The 22,811-nt window shown below is 30.9% G+C and overlaps 2 protein-coding genes and 1 pseudogene across 2 annotated transcripts; 1 reads left to right on the top strand and 2 right to left on the bottom strand.

Annotated features, from left to right (window-relative positions):
- Positions 1-855: 855 nt before the first annotated feature.
- On the bottom strand, positions 856-2,640 carry LOC140975192 (expansin-A11-like). Its single transcript, XM_073438767.1, has 3 exons — positions 2,429-2,640; positions 1,962-2,283; positions 856-1,533 (listed from the first exon to the last, which is right to left on the bottom strand). The coding sequence occupies exons 1-3, from the start codon at positions 2,568-2,570 to the stop codon at positions 1,224-1,226; spliced, it is 774 nt and encodes a 257-aa protein (XP_073294868.1). The 5' UTR covers positions 2,571-2,640; the 3' UTR covers positions 856-1,223.
- Positions 2,641-6,923: 4,283 nt separating this feature from the next.
- LOC140975870 (protein ANTAGONIST OF LIKE HETEROCHROMATIN PROTEIN 1-like) lies at positions 6,924-8,203 on the top strand (annotated as a pseudogene).
- Positions 8,204-16,798: 8,595 nt separating this feature from the next.
- On the bottom strand, positions 16,799-19,394 carry LOC140975897 (protein DETOXIFICATION 21-like). The gene is made up of 8 exons (XM_073439824.1): positions 19,133-19,394; positions 18,450-18,991; positions 18,286-18,372; positions 18,148-18,204; positions 17,805-18,043; positions 17,509-17,627; positions 17,329-17,415; positions 16,799-17,156 (listed from the first exon to the last, which is right to left on the bottom strand). Exons 1-8 carry the CDS (start codon positions 19,382-19,384, stop codon positions 17,103-17,105), a joined length of 1,437 nt encoding a protein of 478 aa, XP_073295925.1. The 5' UTR covers positions 19,385-19,394; the 3' UTR covers positions 16,799-17,102.
- Positions 19,395-22,811: the final 3,417 nt, after the last annotated feature.

Raw genomic sequence — 22,811 nt, 5'->3', positions numbered from 1 at the left:
ATAAAAAGTAATATTCTTAGCATAAAAAATAATATTTTTTTCATGGATGACTCAAATAAGATATTCGTCTCACAAAATACGACACGTGAGACCGTCTCACACAAGTTTTTGCCTTATATTATATTATATTTCAAATTATTTTATTAACCTTAATGATATTTATTCTAGATTAATATAGAAAACTAAAATTTAAAAAAGATAAATAAATATATAGGAGCAAACTTATTGATTTCTATAGGCCGTGCGTGACACGCAGCCTGCTTGATTGGTTGCTTGAATAAATTTGAAGGAATTGGTTGCGTTGATAAATAATATCAATTTTCATTGAACATCAATGGGTTTAATGGACTCGTGTGAAATAAACTTTGAAGAAAAACTATAACATATGAATGGTTTAATTGAAATTTTTATTAAGGTTTAAAAAAAATATTTTATATAAAGTACCCTAAAATTTAGGCTTATATGAAATTTTTATCTTGAATATGAAAAGATTTCGTAATTTATCTCATTCAAATTGAAATAATTAGTTTTAGCTCGGTTATTTAATTTGATGCTATATCATGTATAATTCGTTAGTGAGCAAAGTGGCCAAATTACAAGATGTATGTATCAATTTAAAAATATCCAGTCTATTCAACTTTGTTACATCAGTTTGATCTGAACACATTATGATTTGAGTAGATATCTGTGAGACGAGTTGACTCAATCAATAATTATTATGAAAATTAATATTTTTGACGTAAAAAATAATATTTTTCATGAGTTTAGTCGGATCGGAGATTCGTCTCACAAAATTGATATGTGAGACAATCTCTGAATAGTTTTTTGAGAGATTTGACAAATTACAAACTCAAATAAATGAAAAAAATCAAAATATGAACTCACACATGGAACATGTTTTTTTTATTGCAAACCCGAGACATCTCAATATTTGAGACAACATGCAGCTTGATCAGCCAAAAGCTAGTGGTTGTCTCTTATTAAAATTTAGTGTGAAAGTCTCTATTTTTACGATGAAATAAAATAAAATAAAACAATATAATGGTAAGGAAACACAATAATAGAAAGCACACATCTTATTATGTATGCTATTATTTTGAGATTCGAGTGGAAGGTCTAGCGGGCAGCTTTCACGATTTAAAAAACAGCAAAGCACACCACGGCCTGTTAGCTATAAAAACCCAAGACAACCTTGGACACGAAAGCCTCGGAACCCGTCCTAGCTAGAAGTTGATAGAGCTCGAAAAAGTCTGTCCGAAGGCCCAGTTCGAGGGGGCGATGTTCAAGAAAGTCCTGACCGAGCCATCAGTTGTTGTAACCCTAAAAGATAGGGTTTGTCCATTGAGATATGCATTAGATTGCCAATTAGCCCCCCAATTTCTTGACATAGACATCCAAGTCTTTGATTTTGATCCCATTATTTGCATAGATTTAATGGATCCAGCATTGGCAATATTGGTGAGTAGCACAAGTTCAAAGTAATCTCTTCCATTGATGGTGAATCTAACTCCACCTCTCTTTATGCATGGGACCCTGCATTCAAATTAAGTATATATCTTAATAAGATCAACCACTCAGTCAAAACTTGATTCGAGCTCGAGTTTCTTGCGTCTTTCGTAGAGCCAATATTAAACTCAATAAAAAATTTAATTAAGTTAAAATCATAGGCTATGTTACAATGCCTTCACTCACATATTAATTTCTTTTAGTTTGACTTCTTGGCACTATTATGTATTTGACATTAAAAAATTAACCATTAGAAAAACTTTCATTTTATTTAGAAAATAGTTTCTTTCAAAGGGAACGGATCCAAATGGCATTTTAAGTCAGATTCAAGGATTTTAACAAAAACCATATTATATAATTTTGGAGACGGAAGAACCTAATTAATAATTTTTTTTTTTGAAAAAAAAAAGTATATAAAAGTTTGATTTTTTTTTTTTATAAAAAAAGGGGCAAACCGTTGGTAGAGAATAGGCACGATTCCACGCTTGTAGATGCCGATCTTCTCGAAAGCCGGCTGAGCCATGTCGAAGTGCTGGCGGGGCGGGTTGCACCAACCCCCGTTGTCACTGGGAAGATTGTTATTCGGAGGGCAGAAGTTAGTGGCCGTGATGGTCACGGACGCCCCCTTGATGCACCATCGGGGCTCACTTTTTACGTCGCAGACGAGTCGGAAGCATTGACCGCAAGATTCCCCGTCGTTGAACAGCGCGGTGCTCAATGCTGCAGTGTTAGTCCCATAGCCATCGGAATACAAGTTGCCATATCCACAAGCACCCCCTATGTACATATGACACAAATTATATAATATTACGAAATTTTTAGTTCGAATTCGAGTTCGATTCAAATTTTCCAAAGATTATATGTATAATCCTTTACGTGCATGTAACATAAAATGGAACGAAAAAATCGAAGAAATGTATACCCATTGTTCCTGAGGCATCACTGCCACCATAGAAAGTCGCATGAGCTTTAGTCCATCCGGAAGCTTTTATAGCATTTGTAGGCGCCGTTAAACAACCCAATTGAACCATAATCGCTAATGCTAGAATGACACTTTTCGCCATTTTTTCCACCTTTTTCCCCTTCTGTTTACTTGTAGGAAAATGGCAAGAAAGATGAAGCTATGTGATGGTTAATTGGTTATTGAAAATTCACACAATCTTGTGCCTTTTTATAGGTGAGAGAACTCAAGAGTTGATTTTTTTTAAATAAAAAAAACCCAACTTTTTAAAATTGAAATATTATCTCAGAGAATACTGAATTTAAGCCAATATTTTATCAATTTTCATACTCTTTTCTCCAATGGCTTCAACCCCACATGGGATCTATATTTGGAAGGATCAAATTTGCATTAATAAATTAGTCGATTGCATATATTTTAAAGAGATTGATTGCAACTACGAAAGATAAATAAATAAATTTCAGTTTCTTGTTATAGAAAATTTGGCAAAAAATATACATATAAATCTCCGTTGATGTGACTTTTGCATGTGCTAAATATTTGACATTATTTGCATAATCTCCATTATATTCTCATTTTTGAGGAGTACAATTATATTTGACAAAAACTTGTGTGAGACGGTCTCATAGGTCGTATTTTGTGAGACAGATATCTTATTTGGATCATCCATGAAAAAGTATTACTTTTTATGTTAAGAATATTATTTTTTATTGTGAATATCGATAGGGTTGACATGTCTCACAGATAAAGATTCGTAAGATCGTCTCACAAGAGACCTACTCATCATATTATTATAAGAGACTAATTATTTTTGCCCAATATGACAACAAAGAAGATGACCCAAAATGGCGCAATCATTGGTATGATTAGTTTCTTGAACAATATTATGGAATCATTTTCTAAGTTCAATTTTTTTTCTCGAGTAAATTTCAATTTTGGGAAACGGATTATTGAGAAAATTTATCCAATTAATTAAGTGTTCTAAAAAGGGTAAATGATTTTTCGATGATTGACTGAAAAGGGATGAAGATTTGGGAGAAGTTGCTCCCTTAATTGTTCCGCAATTTTCGCGACGAGTTAGTTAGGTAGTTAATTAATTAAGAGGGAAAAAAAAAGAATGTTCCAAATGAGAATTAAGGGAAGACTTTACAAGTTGATCCCATTTTTTATAATCTTATGCCATGTGATTATACCCAAGTTCAACTTCTAAGGAATGGAGTTTGGAATGTGCGTTGTATTTTTTTTAATGTACATTATGGTGGTGTATCGCTTTCTCGCATCTAAAGTTGAGCAGAAATTTAAAATTTTTATTTTGACGTTCAAAACGTTCCTCGAGCGTCGTATGATTTAATTCATTCATATGGTTTTTTTTGAACACTTTACCTTCGCGTATATAACGTCAGTTCTCATTATTACAGATTTTAAATTGAGATAACCTTTCTTATAAATCCCTATGAACATTTATTGTTCCTTCTTCAATCGTCTAATCAAGTCTATGATCAGAAACTGGATTCTTTGTATAGATCGCACTAAAAATCTAAACGAAATTTGCGTCGAAATTTGATCACCAGAATTTCAAAAATCTGACGACGGTGGGGAGGTTTCGCAGTGGCTCGGCAACTGTGCACGGTGGTGGAGTGGAGGAACTCGGCCGTGAGCTTCCTTGATGGGTAGTGAACGATTTTTATCTTCCAATGTGGGGTGAGAAAAAATTTTAACTTGATTTTCTTGATATGTATATTGTATATATTTTGTTGTTATGTTTTTTTTTTTATCAATTTTTGATGACATATATAAAAATATAATTTATCAATTTTTCTAGAATTCTAACTTTATCAGGATTTTTTATTTTCATTATTTAAAATTCTCATTTGGTATATATGAGGATTTATACAGTACAGTCTCTTCAACTTATATATCCTTATCGAATATCCAAACAATTATATATCGAGAGTTGCAAACGAATTCGATAACGATCTGATTTATCTTTGAGTGATAATAATGACATGATATGTGCAATTGAGGAAACGTCTTTCCAAAATACATATGTATTACTCTGGCTATAGATTTCTTGCAATATTAACTCATCATATCATATATGATATTTTCACATGTAGGTGAGCAGTGAATCCCCAACTTCAATACATTAACTCCTACTTATGACCCTTAATGGATACGGTAAATAGATCAAAGTACATACTAGTACGTAGAGCCTCCATGTTGATCAAAGAATTAATGGTGTACAATCATAAACGCATATGATTCTACTCTATAAGCGATAACCACTTGGAAAGTTCGAAAGAAATTTGTTCAGTACTTTGATTTATTTGTATGAATTGACATCTCTATGTCCTTACCAATTAAACATGACATTTAAATCAGAAATGTCAGTCTCAAGTTCGAGCGACTTTTCTCTTTATTTTAGACTGCTGATTCGACTAAGAACCAGTTTAAAATATATAGTATGTTTCCTAATGGACTTCATGATCTTACATTGAGAGACAAACTCATGGTACCTATGCATATTCAATGACTTTATTTATGCAGCTTGTATGGTATACAAATACCACCGTTAGATATATCGTAAAATATTATTAAAATAACCACTGTTTTTCATAAGACCGTCTCACTGCTCAAATTTGTGATACATATATCTGACCAGACCCGACCTATTAAAAAGTATATCTTTTTTATGTCAAAAGTATTATTTTTCAAAACGAATATAGACCGGGTCGATCCATCTCACGGATATAGATTCTTGAAATCGTCTCAAAAGAGACCTACTATNCACGCGCCACGTGAACAACATGTCGGTGTCAAGTCAACACCATGTCGATATTACGTTGGAAAAATGACCCAAGTTACTGAAAAATTTAAACATTGAAATTCGACAACATACAAGACAAAAATCTTATAGAGACTAGAGCCGAATATAAATGAAATTTAGATTCCCACGAAAATCAAATTAAACTAAATTTATCAAAATCAATTTACTTCACAAAGACCAATTGTTTAGACTAATTAAAGGACCAAAATTATAGATCACAAAATAACTTGTATGACCAATTTTTATAACTTTATTATCTTTTTAAAATTATAATCTAATCTCGACCAATCATATGAACTTTCAGAGAAATATTGGAAAAATATTCTTACAAGGAATATTTTGAATTATTGAGGTGAAAAGTCAACCAAGTTCGTACTACGGTACCATGATACATGCATATATACAAAAACATATTACAGACATACACTCGTATAGTTCACAACTAAATATAATTGTGATCACTGTAGGAAATTCACAGCCAAGTAAAAAAAATTAGACGAGGTCTTTTGTGAGACGGTCTTACGAATCTTTATCTGTGAGATGGGTCAACTTTACCGATATTCATAATAAAAAGTAATATTTTTTAATGGATGACCCAAATAAGAGATTCGTCTCACAAAATACGAGACATGAGACTGTCTCATACAAGTTTTTGCCAAAAATTTAAATCTTGTTTCAGAAAATAATTTAACAAAAATTTGATAAATGATGCATTAATGAAAATGAAGTAGTTTTACATTATTAAAAGTTAGCCTATCAAGACTAAACTTTAAAATTTAATGACGTAAAACTCGAAATTTCACAAAATAATGGATCGAAAAATTCATTTTCTTCGTTCCAACATTAAAAAAATTTAATGTTATTTATATAAATTTAAAAGTATATTTAATATCGTTTCATCATTCTCTCTACATATATAGAATAACAGTAAAACATTTGGAGAATAATGTAAGAGTTATAAGTTTATATCTTAATGTGATAAAAACTAAATGAGATTTAACTCTAAGTGTCATCTATGAAACCTTTATTAGAACATTGAAATATTTTAGGATCGGGTTTAGATTCTGCAAAAAAATATTTTCACGGTTGAGTTAGCAACCGATGAAGTTATTTTTTTATTTAAACTGAGTAGTCGAATAAATTTGCATATATAAAAATCATTTGGAATGTTTTTTTTTTTGTTGAATCAAATTTTTTTTATTCAATGTATAGATATTATCATAAGGGCACCCACAATGGGGTGTTAACACCCCTCCACAGGTGAGAGAGTGAGGGGCGTTCCTCTGTCAGTTTAGTTTTAAAAAAAATTCGACCATTAGCGACAGTTTCTTAAATACCGTCGCTAATTTGCGACAGTTTTCAACAAACCGTCGCTGACACGTGAGCCCCACATGTTTTGAATTATTTTAATTTTGCTTTTAAATTTTTAAATTTTGACTTTCCCTTCAACAGTAAGATGGGTTTTTGTATATATTTTATTTTTATTTTTTATTTTTTATCTTTTATTTTAAATTTTTAATTAAATTCGGATTAAATTAAAAAAATTTTGTAACGGTCATGTAACGGCTAGTTTCAATTATTTTCTATAAATACCCACTAATGTGTACACATATTTTCATTCCTCCAAAAATGTCTCATTCTATAGGCAGCTCTGGCTCAAATTCTAGCTCGACAAGCGAAGACGAAATCTATGTCGAAATCGATGCGCAAGCTTATGATCTGGTTGAAGAAATGATGTCATTGGTATTTCAACAACACCAACAACTTATGGAATCATATCAGAGGAGGGAAACACGCAGAAGAAGAAGGTTCATCCAAAGAAATCGTGAGGCCGGGAATGAGAGTCTCGTCAATGATTATTTCTCTACAAACCCAGTGTATCACGATGAAATATTTCGAATACGATTTCGAATGCGAAGAGAGTTATTCCTCAGCATAGTGAATGCATTAGAGAATCATTCAACGTTTTTTCAACAGAGAGACGATGCTGTGCGAAGAAAAGGGTTCTCACCACTACAAAAATGCACAACTGTGATTCGTCAACTTGCTTACGGAGTCCCGTTGACGAGTACCTACGTATGGGTGAATCAACTGTCATCAAGTGTCTTTTCAATTTCTGCGAATACGTGGTTGAAATATTTGGTGATAGGTACTTGAGAAGACCAAATGATGATGATGTTCAGCGTCTTCTTCAAATGCATGACGAGAGCCACGGCTTCCCTGGCATGTTGGGTAGCGTTGATTGTATGCACTGGAAATGGAGAAATTGTCCAGTTGCTTGGAAAGGTCAATTTACAAGGGGACATGGGTCACCAACAATCGTACTTGAAGCGGTCGCGTCTCATGACTTGTGGATATGGCATGCATTCTTTCGGGTCTCCGGTTCACGTAACGATATTAACGTGTTATATGAATATCTCATATTCAACAATGTCTTGCAAGGAAATGCGCCAGAGATTAATTTCACGGTGAACGGAACTGCATATACGAAAGGTTATTATCTAACAGATGGAATATATCCTGAGTGGGCTACTTTCGTTAAGGCTTTTCCTTGGCCGGAGGATCCCAAGAGGAAGTTGTTTAAGGAAAGACAGGAGTCCGCAAGAAAAGATGTCGAACGGGCATTTGGGGTGCGTCAATCTCGATGGGCGATTGTCAGAGGTCCAGCTCGTTATTGGTATAGGAAAAAGTTAAAACAAATCATGTTAGCATGCATCATTTTGCATAACATGATCGTTGAGGATGAGAGAGGTCACGTGACAAATTGGTACAATGATGAAGGTGACGAACCCACACAACCTATCCATGGCTCAAACCGAGGATTTCAGGATTATCTTCGGACAAATTCTGAGCTACGTGACACTCAAGTTCATCACCAACTTCGTGCAGACTTAGTAGAGCATATCTGAGGTCAATACAACAACAACCCGTGAATTATTATTTCATATGTTAGTTTTAATTTCATCAAAGTGTGGTTTATTTCTAAGTTATTGTTTCATTTCAATTTCATAATTATTTTTTTCGAACACCTACTTTATTTAATAAATATATTTTTAAAAAAATTGATATTATATTTTAAAATTAATAAAATTATTTTATTAAAAACAAGATGGTTTTAAAAATTAGAATAATGATTTAAATAATGTAAAACATATTTATTTAATATGAAAAAAATTTAAGATGATTGAGTGGACCGTGAGACCCATAAATAATGAGTTTGAATGTTAAAAAGAATGTGGGTAAAAGAGATATGTTGTTATAATGAGTATGTGACAGTAGACCCCAGGATTTTTGATGAGTTGGTGGATGTTATAACACCCACCCATTGTGGATGCTCTAATAAATAAGGAATATTTATAAATATTGATATTTTTTTAATTAATTAAATTTTATTGCGTTGAAATGAAATATAATAATTTTTACATATGAAAAATAATAATGATATGAGTAGCCGAGTAGAATATTATTTTTAAATTATCTGATACTCCAAAAGGAATATTTTTTAAAAAAAAAATCATTTGACATTTTGCATTTATCATGCTCTGGTTTTCTTTGAAAAATAAAAATGACATATACATATATATATATATATAATTAATGATATATATATAATTAATTAATTAATTAACTATATATATTATTAATTAACTTTTTTTTCTAGTTTTTGCATAGCTGTTAAAATAATTATTAGGTAAAGAACGCATGCAACACGATTATTCTGCGGAAAAAATGATTGGATTGATGTTGTCAAAACCATTTTATAATTAAATTCTACAATAGATTAGAAAATTAAATGTTTCTCTTGGAATGGTCCTTTAAAATTTAAAAGACAATTTGATGTTCATATGATCATAAAAATTGGACTTAAATCGGTTCCAACTTCCAAGCCAACACCAATCTATCTAGATCTGATTAATCATCATTAAACATATAACTGTTGGAACAAATGTAAACAAACAATTAATTTGACTATAATCAAGGACGAATTACAATAAGCTTTTTTTAGACAATGGGGTGATTGAGAACACAAAGAAAGATGAGTAGGTCTCTTGTGAGACGGTTTCACGAATCTTTATCTGTGAGACGGGTCAATCCTACCGATATTTACAATAAAAAGTAATAATCTTAGCATAAAAATTAATACTTTTTCATGGATGACCCAAATAAGAGATCCGTCTCACAAAATATGACCCGTGAGACCGTCTCGCACAAGTTTTTATCAAGAAAGATTATCACCATTATCAAAGCATGACCGACTTCAATTTCGATATCACATAATCAGTTATCAACTACTGATTATGCTACAAGTCTTAGTTGAGAGTGTGACATCAACTAAGATGAGTTTGTACAACAAACTTTTAGAAATCGAAGTCTTATATTGGAATTTTTTTGAAACGAAGGAATTGAGACGTAGAGAGATTTTGTTTTCAAACTTACAGAAATAAATCTGTGTGTTCGTTTATACACTTTCATATAATCAATTCTGCCAAACACACTCACTTATTTTAGATTTTATTTTGTATGTGATTTTAACATATTCTCTACATTAGAAATATATGCCTTTTTATTATAATAAATTGTCCTAATCACCGAACTTAACATGTAATTTGATAAGCTCGCTTGTGTTATAACCGAACTCAATTAAAGGCAGGTGTTCAATCCAATTGTCACTAAAATCTAGGGCACATGATCTCAGCATATACTCGAGGGTTTGGATTTTCCTTATTATGTGACTATCAGCATATACTAGAAAAGCCTTGGGCACCAGGTTTGATTTTCGAAATTTTAGTCCAAGCCAGATCTGATTTTCGTGGTCTTCACATAACCATTTTTGTAAAACGAAGACGAATATGCATTAATTTCTATAGGAATCCATTGTACGGTTGCACAAGTGCAAGCTTAGGACCCGGGGCACGATATTAACATTCTAAAAGTAAATAATTCAGGACAAAAAAATAAACATAAGAAAATAAAAAAATGAAGAAATTGATTCAATATTGATGTAATTACAATGCCATACCTGAAATGTACGAGCATAATTCCTTGCTATGACTGAGTTAGGGTGTCAAAACCTAACACGACTCGACAACCTGACTATGTTCGACCTGGAAAAAATCAGGTTTTAGGTTGTAGGTTTTTGGTTTCGGGTTAGACCAGGTTGGACCTGATATCTGACCCTAAAAAGTAATCAGATTCTGGTCAACCTGAGTTGAACTGAAAATTTTAATTTTTTTAAATATACATATATATATATATATAAATATAATTAATTAATAAATATTGTCTATATTTTTATATGTTGTATGTCTGAAAAAAGTTTATTATGTAGTTATATCATAAATTTTCATCATTTAATATTTATTTTATATAATTTTTTAAACAATTGTTCATTTGATTTTGTTATTATGTATTTGAATTAAAATATTATTATTATTATTTAATTTTTATATAATTATTTTAAGAAAATCAAAATTGAGTTGAGTCGGGTTAGTCGGGTTCGGGTTCAGGTTGAACAGCTTTTTAAAACTATTATGCATCAACCCGACCCGAACTCATCAAACCCATCCGAATGGACACCTCAACTTAGTTCAGACTATCCTATCTTCATGTGAATCAATGGTCACCATTGTCCTAAAATTTTATTTTTATGTGGAGTCAAGTGTGGCCCCATGTATTGAGGTTAAATGTTAACCATTGGATCTATAGAAGGCGCAAATAATACCCACACAATGTAGCATCTCATTAAAAATCGAGATCCATTCAGCTTTCAGACACCAAAATGGTGTGGAAAACATGACAAAAACTTATGTGAGACGATCTCATAGGTCGTATTTTGTGAGACGGATCTCTTATTTGGGTCATCCATGAAAAAATATTACTTTTTATGCTAAAAATATTGATTTTATTGTGAATATCGGTAGGGTTGACCCGTCTCACAGATAAAGATTAATGAGACCGTCTCACAAGAGATCTACTCGGAAAACAAAGGGGAAAAAGTTGGGATCCGGGGATTACATGAATAACATATTTATTCAACCATTTTAACAGTTAGTGAGATGAGTTTGTTATAAACGAGTAATGAATCTCAGACTTCGTAACAGACTTGAGACCGTTAATATATAAAATTTTATTTTTCGTAAGTCGACATAAACTTGCAAAGTCAATAAATATGGATTATATATTTGTTTTGTTAATTTTTTCTTAATTTTTATCGGAACAAAATATAAATCCATTATTTTCAAAAGTCAAACTTAATATATCAAGAAAAAAGATTGTTTAATTTCCAGAAATCAAAAGTCAGCGACCCTTGGTTTATTGCAGGCCACTCAATCTTTTTTAAAAGGTAAATTAAATTTTGTTTTCTTGATTTGATATTTTATGGCTAAATAAATTGAATATAGATTAATTATTACATTATTATAAAAAATTATAATAATATTAGCTAATTTATGGCTAATTAAATTGAACATAGATTAATTATTACATTATTATAAAATTTTTATAACAATATTAGCACGTGGAAAGTCATGAGTTTAGTTTCAAACTAAATGTTGGTGCACTCACTTTGGTAATAATGATTAAGGAGTTCGGATAAAAATTTGTTTGTCGTTTTATCAAAAGTTATATATCGTGATATAATGCAACTTCAAATTACTCAAAACCACTAAGCAGAATGAAATGTAAAGATATTTTATTTGAATATTTCATATGTATATTTCTGTCGGAAATTAGAGAAAGTAAGATTAGTAAATGATGTATTCTTAAACTTCGCGTTTATAATCTTGATTCTTCATGATACAAATTAAAACGATGGCAAATGAACGAGTTCTATATTGAGATAGTCACAATGAATCTCATGTACATTCTTTGTGTTTTTATGATTTTTTTCGAGTCAAACTTTTTTATTTAAAAATAAAATTAGTGGACTACTTGATCAACCTCGAAGACGACTCGAAGTCTATTATATAGTATATCGTGAAATTGAGTTTGATTCACAATTTTGTCATTTTCGTAATATCAAAATCAAACCTTTGGTTCAATTGAGTGATCAAAATATGGGGAAATAATAATAATAATAATATAAAATAATTAATAATATTTTAGAATAATAATTAATAAATGACAAAAACTTGTGTGAGACGGTCACACGGGTCGTATTTTGTGAGACGGATATCTTATTTGGATCATCCATGAAAAAATATTACTTTTATGCTAAAAGTATTACTTTTTATTGTGAATATCGGTAGGGTTGACCCGTCTCACAGATAAAAATTCGTGAGATCATCTCACAAAAGACCTACTCTTAATAAATAGATAAACCTTATGGTTCGAGTTGCTCAACAAACATTTGAAATTGGCTGAAATGAAGAAATGCATGAGCCAATTGAGCTTTAATCTCAACTGCCATCTTTTGGCCATATCCCACATTTACGGTCAATGGAGTATATATTTTTAATGTTTTAAAATATTATTTACTTTTTTTTTTTAAATTGAAAACAATGACTAAAAGTTAAAAATTATAGAAATAATGTGACTTTAGATATAAAAAATTCGATATCATAAATTTAAATATTGAATTTGAATAGTTTACTATTTAGTTTACGCAAAAAAAAAAAAATTAAGAATAAGATCTATTATGAAACTCGTGACAAGTGGACTCGATTCATATTTGTAGTGAAAAATAATATTTTTGATATAAAAAATAATTTTTTTCATAATTCGAGTTAGGTCGAAAATCCGTATCACAAAATGGACAAGTATCATAAATAATTCATTTTTCTGTTTTATGTGTATTAATAGATAGATATGGTTTCACATATCAATGACAAACTAATAAATTCAAGCAGAGACCTTAGATGAACTAACTTTGATTTGTAATAATATATAAAATTTTCTTTGAATGAGTAGGTTTTCTTTGAAACGATCCCACATATCTATATCTGTTAGATGGGTTGACTCGTTCCATAATAGATTCAAAGTAATTATATTGACATAAAAATAATAATTTTTGTGTGGTTTAGGTGGATTAGGAGATTTGTCTCACGAAATTGACATGTAAAACGGTTTTATAGGAGTTTTTGTGTATTGAAATTTTATTCATTTTTCCACATGTTTAGATGTCATGCAAGCACATCATGTAAAAAAACAAACATTACAAAATAAACGATCAAAATCGTAAAATAATAAAAGATACATGATTAAAACTCAATTTTGATAATATAAATGAAGAGAAAGTCAAAACAATTTTCCCATTTAAATTATAGTAAAACTGAATATAAATAAACAATATAATAAGTGTAATCTATGTGGTCCTTTTTGGTGTCTCATTCTAACATTAACCAACACAAAGATAGCATATAACAATAGGACAATCAAGGTTGTTGGCAAACAAAATAGCAAATACCTAAATAATAAATAGAAAATAATACAAAATTAATCCAAAACACAGACGTCACAACTCTTTGTGACTTTTAAGGCTCATTTTGTACTTCATTTTTCTGCCGTAATGGGCCAAAAATTTAAATTTTATACTTTTTTTTGGTATGCATTCGGTTAATTCGAAAAAAAAAAAAAAACATAACCGAATTAACCGAAAACTAATTTAACTGAACTTGTTGGAGGTTAGTCGAGCCGAATTAAAATTGATTATTTTGTTCAGTAATCGAATTAACCGATTTTTTAAAAAAATATTAAAATTTAAAAAATTATGTATAAAATTAACAAGGATAAAATATGATTTTTATTTGTATAATTTGTTGTTCTAATGATATTCCTAATTTTTGTTAAATAAATCAAAGAAACTTATATAAATGAGACAGAGGAAGCATAAAACGACTTCTATGAATATATGGAAAAAACGATTTCGAGATATATAAAAGGTGAGTTTTTGTCTTAAATAATAAGTTCCGGCCAGAATAAGAAATCTAAAAAAAGAAAGATATATCATAAATCTTGAAATAGGTGTACTGAATTAAATAATTGAAAACATTTAGTTTTTTCTTTATTTTATTTTATTTTTTTTTAAAATTCAAATGAGAATTGAAGACATTTGAAAACATAAACTTCAATTATTGCTTATATTGATTATATCAATTCATTCAAATTTGAATTTAATTTATTTTTATATCAATTTACATGTAATTTATGAATTATATGTTTTCTATTTTATTTATTCAAAATGAAACTGAATTTCATTGAAAACATAAACTACTTTTAAAAATTTACATTTATTATATCAATTTATTTAATTTAGGATATGACTTTGTATTACTAAGATATATTTAGTTATTATTATAAACTGTATAAATAATTCAGTCTGATTTTTGAATCACTTTCAGACAATCAATTTTCGAATAGAATAAAAATAAAAAAATGAGTACAATGTTCAGCATCACCAGTAAGGTAAATCATTCAAAAATATATTTGGCGCTTGAACTCTGATTAGTTCGTTGATACGATCTATCTGCATAGAAAATAAATACGTAATTAAATATGAATTATTTTCAATTTATTTTTTAAAATTCAAATTTAAATTTGATGTTCTTTCAAAATATAAACTACATTTAATTATATGCATTGATTATATCATTCTATTTAATTTCGATTATGATTTTAAGTTGTGTGTTATTTTTATGTATTTTTTATTTGCTACTCTCTATCATACTAAATAAAATATAAAATGTTTGTCAACTTTTAAAAGAGTGTCTATAAACTATTATTATTATTATTATTATTATTATTATTATTATTATTATGTACCTTAATATAAATTTAAAATATTTATCTTAATAGAAATTTAATATAAATATTTTTACCATATCCAAAAAATAATTATATTTTTAATCATAATTTATTCATCTAATAAATTATAAAAAAATTTGAATTTTTGAAAAATGTTTATTTATTGTTTAAAATTTTGATAAATAAAATAATATATGATTTTTAAAATATTTTTTATATTCTTTTTATTAATAATAGTTTCATTTAACCAAAATAAATAAATCAATTAAATGACAAAATATTGTTATCATCGTTTGAGTGTTATATCAAATGACATAAATATTTTGATATAATAATTTTAATATATTCATTATTTTATATCAATAATTTTAAATACTTATTCAAACATTAATAATTACAAATTTAATCATTAATTATATGAAATAATATTTTATAAATCTCACCGGTGAAATACTAGTATATTTAAAAATCAAAGATGTGAAGTTTTCGGAACATTTAACGAAGACATTCGACAAATATTAACAAATCTCAAGAAACGAACATTTTACTTTCAGACAGGCAGTATGTGTCATCATTATTGTCGGTATAATATAAAATTAAATGAAAATACAAGATTTGATGTCACCATTAATTATTTTTTTCATTTTATCCCATCAATTTTTTTGACTAAAAAGATTACATGACCTAAAACATGGCCGACTTGTCTTAATAAAAGACCAAGAAAAAAGAGACAAGACGTAGAAAAATAGACATGTCCTTTTTCAAGTACTTGTAGGTAGAATTTCTCTTTCAATTGTTTTCAAATTACTTTTTAATTGGAATATATATATAATTTTGATATTTTGCACTATAAACACCTATGATGTGTCACTCACTTATTGGATTTACAATTTTTTTATGTTTTATCACGTCTAATAGGTGAGTGATACCTCATTGTTGCTCACATAAGTGGGCACGGTAGGTGTGCAACATATTATATATATATATATGTGTATGTGTGTGTGTGTATGTGACCCGTATCAGAATGAGGTGCTTAAAAAGATTTGTGTGTGTGACCCGTATCAGAATGAGGTGCTTAAAAAGATTTGTTATGCACTACTCATATCATTAAAGTGCATATTTTTTTTGGGAGCTCACCACTTAAAATCTCCTAAGTTCGTGCTTGATTCGGGGATAAGTGACCACATGGAAAGTTTCTTAGAAAGCATGTGGATGAGTACATAAGAACCCTAGAAAGATCCGTGTTGATATATTGAGGATAATTGTCGAATCTAGGGTATTGCAGTTGACCCAACATTATGAAGGAATGACCAGACCAAAGTAAAAAATAAACTTTATTTGAGTTTGCAAAAAACTGAAATTATCAAGATGAATTCGGGGGGAAAAATGAATGAATTCGATGGAAAAATTAGCAACAAAGTCATTGAACTAACATAACTAGTAAAAGAGTACATTGGCTAAGAGTTAGCATTGAAGGTTATGAGAGGTCTGCCGAGAAATTAGATGTTAAGATTATTGTTATGCTAGAATCCAAGGATCTGAACAAGATGGAGTTGCAGCTTGCATATCTTATTTGCTACTTGAAAGCTTATGAATTTGATTGGGGAACCAAAACAGAAGATCAAACAAAAAGCATTGGCAGCTACTTCATAACATCCTGCGGAAAAGATAGCTGCACAACCTGAGTAATAATGTCAAGATACAGAAAAGATTTAGTGATCACTACATTGCATGACAGTAAAAAAGCTCTATTAATATGAATGTGACCACACTACAGATACTGAACAGATGGTAAACCTTTATAATGTGGTCATGGCTCCATCTATTTTTTCGACTGTCAAAGATAGCACCAATGTTGATGATCCATAACAGAAAACCCAAATGAAAACGACTAGCACTCTAGATCATGGAAGAGTCCCTTGAGCTTAACCGATATAGTATCGCGGTATAAATGATTGTAGGGCATTTATATTTTTGGATCTTTAATCTAATCTAATAGCATGTATAGAAAATAAATAAGATTTTATCATGTGAGTGAGATTATTCAGGCATCTAGTACTCCTTTATCTACTCTTCAGCTTCCACCAACCATCTGTTAACTCTCTTTCGAGATATTGAAACCTACAAAATGAGAATCATTAATTAATTGAGGAAGTCAGAATCATGAACAAGCTAAGCTTCTAAAAAAATTTCGAGGGCTTTAGAAAGAATTAAGCTCGGCTTATCTTTCGCTTCTGTGGATCGCGTATGCAAAAAACAAACAAACAGAAATCATGTGAAAAGAAACAATTACCTGTTCCTCCCAATCAGTTTTACAAGTTAGTGTGATGAGTATAATAGTTTGGATGAGTGTGCCTGTTAGCATTCCTATCCAAACTCCCTGTGATATATTGTGTTTAGACTCTAATTATTGATGATAATAATATATGTAATTGAAAAACAAAAAGTCTATATGAAACGAGTGGTTGCGAACCTTGAGTTGTAATTTGATTACATAACCAAGAATGGCTCCAAAAGGGATTCCTATAAGGTAATAGGATCCTATGTTAACATAGACTACAGTGGTTTGCCATCCGGCGCCAATGGCAACACCTGAGAAAACGAAAAACACACAATATCATCGACGTTTGTTTAGTTAGTTTTGATCGAGGAACAAATTGTTGGCCTCCAATTCCTAAAACATATGAGTTTTTGTTAATGTAGAAAGTGTAACTTCGGGTTGGATTCAAGAACATCGACAAGCCGATGGAGATGGAAATAAGTCTTTACCAGAAAGAACGGGTTGAACGCTATTCATGAGCATGGAAAAAGCTAGAAGAGGAGACAAGTGAGACACTTCTGCTGCAACGTGAGGACTTTTTGTGAACATGTAACCTATATGATCCCTCAAGAAGAGAGAAAATACGAAGAGAACGAGCCCGATGGAAAACGATGTTATGACTATCACCGCGATCGAGAATTTCGCAGCTCTAGGATCTCCACTTCCAAGCTCGTTCGAGATACGAACACTAGGATTGAAGTGCACACATGTGGTTAGCTATAATCAGTTTTTACTATTTTTTGTAAAGTCGATATAAAACAAATCGCGGGCTATTAAGAACGACCATATCACCTCGCTGCAGCCAAGAAACCAAAAGATATCATCATTTCCCACCCGTTGATGTTCAGGCTGCAAGAAAGAACACAGTTCTAATGTTCAATTCCCAACCGAACAAAAATGAGATTGAGCAGAATAGAGAAAGAGAGCTACCATATGGATAGTGCGCCAATTTCAACCTCTGCATTTTTCAATCTCCCTGTCAGGAGAATCAATATGGAAATGTACCAGAGTTCAAGGCTGAAACCAAATCAAACAAAAAGTTAATCTAATATTAACGGCACAGACACAACGTTGTTGTAGAAAAAGAGCCTAACCAGAGCATGGCACCAGCCGACAAAGAAAGCTTGATTACAGGCCAAAGATCTTTGAAAGCTAACATTGAAAAACCTTTCCATGTTTCTTTACACTGTCCGGAGAATATGAATGCCAGTTGACCAATATTGGGGATCCAGTATGCCAAAATAGTGGATATGGCGGCACCAACAATTCCAAACTTGTATTTGACTGTCAAAAGCCATGAGAGAAGAATGTGGATGCACAACGAAAATGCTGCCAAATAAGAGATAATCTTGTTCTTGCTCTGTGCTTGTAGGAACATTTGACAGCTAAAGGATGTGATATAGGAATATATCACAGGAATGAACCAAAGGGAAATAGTTCCCGCCATGTCCGCAATACTTTCATCCTGTCCCAAAACTTTAAATATCGGGGCAGCAAAAACAAAAATAGGCAGCAATAATATTGATGCTAGAACCAAGACGACCCATGATCGTTGAAGGAATATCCCAAGCATGTGATACTGTCTAGCACCATATGCTTGCCCACATAAAGTTTCCAATCCGCTAGCCATGCCTAACTGCAAATTTGAATTGAAAAACTAACCAAAAGTTGAAAGATAATACATATATAGTTTGCATATCTAGTCTCAAAGGAACAAGCGTTTTCGCCTCCGGTTTTTGTATCAAGTTCGTTCAAAACAAAAGTTTGAACAACTTACCAACAATCCATTAGAAAATCTCATAAGGACACTAATAACGAGAGCAAAGGCAGCAAGCTCAGTTGCACCAATGTGTCCAACAAATGTCTGGCTGATGACGATCACCCCAAATGTAGAGCACCGAGTGAATATAGCAGGGCCAGCCACAACCCATATTTTTTTGCTTTCATTCCATGTCTTATGTTTAAGACTCTCATCTTGGTTTTTGGCCGCTACCTCATTCGACAAAGTTTCGCTAATATTGTTTTCCATTAACTGTGTCCTTCCCGTTTTTCTTCTGCGACAATCAGCAGAAAGATAGAAATATCATTACATGATAGTAAGCAGGTTATCACATAAAATGCACACCTAATTCTTGACACGACAAACTTCCATACTGTAAAAATTGAAAAGCCAAGAAAAAATTATAGTGTAATCTGCCCAAACAAAGTGACATTGTCGAAATTTCCTTATAGAACTAAGCTAGTGTAAGATCGAGCGCTTTTCGTTTTACTAAAAACTATAGCTTTTGACCTATTATTGAGCTCTTCTTGCACAGCATCAATCCAGTTACTATCAGTTAGAGCTCCGTCATTATATTTAGGTTCAATATTAGCAATAAATGAAACACGTAAAAATTGATTGATCATCAGCGCTCGCAGTTGGATTACCTATTACGGAGCTAGGTGCACAATTCTTGTTCCATCTATAATTGGTTCAACAATAATGTTATTTAAACTGAATCAATTGGATTGAGTTCATTTTGGTTCTTCTCAGTTAAGTTGATATTAGTTTGTTCGTCATCAATTGGGATTCTATTAGATCTTTGTGCATTAGCAAACTGGTCAACTGGAGTACCATCTTTTTGAACTGATTGATCAATCAGCTCTGGTTCTGGAATTTGAGGAATTCTTTTATAGACTTCATCTTCAATTTCATCCTCCAGATTTATTCCTTCAAATCGGTTAATCTGTTTGGTTGGATCAGTTGGCTAGTCAATCGACACTATTTCATCATATATAATGTGCACAGATTCTTCAACATTCAGAGTTCTTTTTTAAATACTCGATAAGCTTTACTAATTGAAGAATATCAAAGAAATATACCCTCGTCTGACTTAGTATCAAAAGCAGTCAAATGATTTTTACCATTGTCGTGGATAAAACATTTGCAACCAAAATTTTTGAAGTGAAATAAAATGGGTTACTTACAATGCCAAATCTCATAAGGTGTTATGTCATGTTTATTGTTAATCATTGATCTGTTTTGAGTATAGTATGTATTGTTTATTGCTTTAGTTCAAAATCTCTGAGAAATTCCATAATCAAGAAGCAATGTTCTAGCAGCCTCTTTAAGGGTCTTATTCCTTATCTCAATAACTCCATTTTGCTGAGGCGTTCTAACTGCTGAGAACTCATGCCCGATTCCATGATTTTCTAGAAAAGTAGACAAAGTTTTGTTGAAAAATTCAATTCCTCTGTCAGATCTGATTTTTTCAATTATTTTTTTTCCCATTTAAACGTCTTTTGAAAAATTGATCAGTTGACAGCAGTTTGGTCTTGTAATTTAAAAAAAATTACCCTAGCGAACGTTGTGAAATCATCAACAATGACTAGAGTGTATTGCATTCCTCCTAAACTCATAACTAGAATAGGACCAAACAAGTCCATGTGTAGCAGTTCTAAGCTTCTGGTTGATGAATTACACCTTTTGTTTTTAATAGACGACCTAATTTGCTTCTCAAACTTACAAGCTGAACAGACTTTATCTTTAGAAAATTCAATTTTGGGCAGACCAGTAACCAAATCATTCTTGCTCATATCTACAATACAATAGCTCTGAACTTTAAATGACTTAACCTCTTATGTCATAACCAATTTCTTGGTAAGTTGGAAGCAATGAAGCACACTGTTTATTAGGTTGAGTAGTTCATCTGGTTTTGTATGTGTTTCCACACTGTCACTTGTCATTATAATGCATCCAGACGTATCTTTGACAATATAGACATGCTTACTAAACTCAACTAATATATATAGAGCCTATTTAGAACACAAATAGTTTGTTCATTATATTTCAAGGAAAATTGCAATTTTAGTTTTACGAGTTGGTTTGTTTTGGATTTTAGTGATGTACTTTGTCAAAGTTTGGTTTTCATCAAATAACTCAGATTGTTTTTTGTTTTCGTTTTTTTTCACTAAAAGTCATTAAACTCATCGAATTATATTGCTTATTTGGATCTGATTCTCTTCTATAAGGCTTATATGGCACGAATAAAACATATTTTACAAATATTTAATATCATCCAAGTAAAACAAAGTAGAAAAATAAATCAAAACGACACCCAAAATTTCAAGCTTGTTGTTTTCCTTTATTTTTCTGAGGTAGATTTTAATAAATCTAATATAAGTTTTATTCTCTCCACATGAACAATAATATTTGTAGGATATAGCGATCTCCGCCAAAAAAACACCAAAACGAAAAAAAATCCGAACCAAAACTTTGATAAATTTTATAACTAAAATCCAAAAAGTGTCAACTTATGGGACTAGAATCGAAATTTTCTCTTTTATTTTATTTATAATTTTTTTCCGATAATTTACTTTTAATTAATTTTTTTTCAAGCCAAAATAATGTAATGCAGACTTTGTATTAAGTGGATTGGTATATTCTTCCAGTAACTTCTCGTATGTGACAGCTAGGATTTTGGGCTTTTGGCTATGTCTTTGCACAATATTAGGGATTAAACTGGTTTCAGATTGTGGTTCGTCCTACGAATTATTTTTAGGGAAACCAGATTGGAAATTGTAATACATATCTTTTTTGGTTTATAGTTGCAGAAAAGTAAACTTGATTTTTCATCCATTACAATTAGGTGAACAGCTAGAGAAATTATTTGGACTGGAAATAGTTAGTCCAAGTTCTATAATGACTAAGAATATCCTAGAGAGAGTATTTAGGAAATATGTAGGATAGACTTTTGTGGAATGTTTAGAGAATTCTACAAAGATTTTAATTGACATAGCTTAAGGAGTTGGAATTCTTATATGAGTATGTCTCTTGTGAGACGGTCTCACGAATCTTTATCTGTGAGACGGGTCAACCCTATCGATATTCACAATAAAAAATAATACTCTTAGCATAAAAAGTAATACTTTTTCATGGATGACCCAAATAAGAGATTCGACTCACGAAATTGATCCTGAAACCGTCTCACAAGAGTTTTTGTGTTATTATATATAGGGTATTTGCCTCCCATTTTGTATCAAGTAAAATTCAAGAAAATTTTGAGTAATAAAATACAAGTTTCATTGATATCTCTTCCATATAAATACAATTTTTTTCCCATCTAAATTTAATTTTTCTTCTTAGTCTTTTTTTTTTTAAAAAAAAGTTAAAAACATTCTCATTCCAATCACAGTAGCAATGTGCTTTAGGCCATCTCAATCGTTTCGATAAAAATCGGATCCACGCCATCTTTAAAGCAAGGTTCGTCTTTCAAATGTGGTGGGTGCATTGCCCCTTGTCTTTGCAATAAATTTGGTGCAAAGAAGATAATTTTTTCCACCAAAATTAATATGAAACGGTTTTATTAGTCAATTTTGTGAAATCGATATACGACTTGACCTGAATAATGAAAAAAATATTATTTTGTGTGAATTTTTACTGTAGATATGAATCAGGTCAAGTCGTACCACGGATA

This window comes from Primulina huaijiensis, chromosome 4 (assembly GCF_012295235.1).
Source record: "Primulina huaijiensis isolate GDHJ02 chromosome 4, ASM1229523v2, whole genome shotgun sequence".
Classification (NCBI taxonomy): Eukaryota; Viridiplantae; Streptophyta; class Magnoliopsida; order Lamiales; family Gesneriaceae; genus Primulina; species Primulina huaijiensis.
Note: the sequence above shows the minus strand (reverse complement) of the source record. Positions and strands in the feature narration are given on the sequence as shown.

Excerpts from the sequence above, each read along its gene's own strand:
- LOC140975192 (XM_073438767.1), bottom strand. The coding sequence starts at position 2,570 with ATGGCGAAAAGTGTCATTCTAGCATTAGCGATTATGGTTCAATTGGGT. Across the intron at positions 2,284-2,428 it reads TGATGCCTCAGGAACAATGG|GGGGTGCTTGTGGATATGGC; the intron begins GTATACATTTCT and ends ATATGTACATAG. Across the intron at positions 1,534-1,961 it reads GTGCCTATTCTCTACCAACG|GGTCCCATGCATAAAGAGAG; the intron begins GTTTGCCCCTTT and ends ATTTGAATGCAG.
- LOC140975897 (XM_073439824.1), bottom strand. The coding sequence starts at position 19,384 with ATGGAAAACAATATTAGCGAAACTTTGTCGAATGAGGTAGCGGCCAAA. Across the intron at positions 18,044-18,147 it reads GGTTTCTTGGCTGCAGCGAG|TGTTCGTATCTCGAACGAGC; the intron begins GTGATATGGTCG and ends CTTCAATCCTAG. Across the intron at positions 17,157-17,328 it reads AAACTGATTGGGAGGAACAG|GTTTCAATATCTCGAAAGAG; the intron begins GTAATTGTTTCT and ends CTCATTTTGTAG.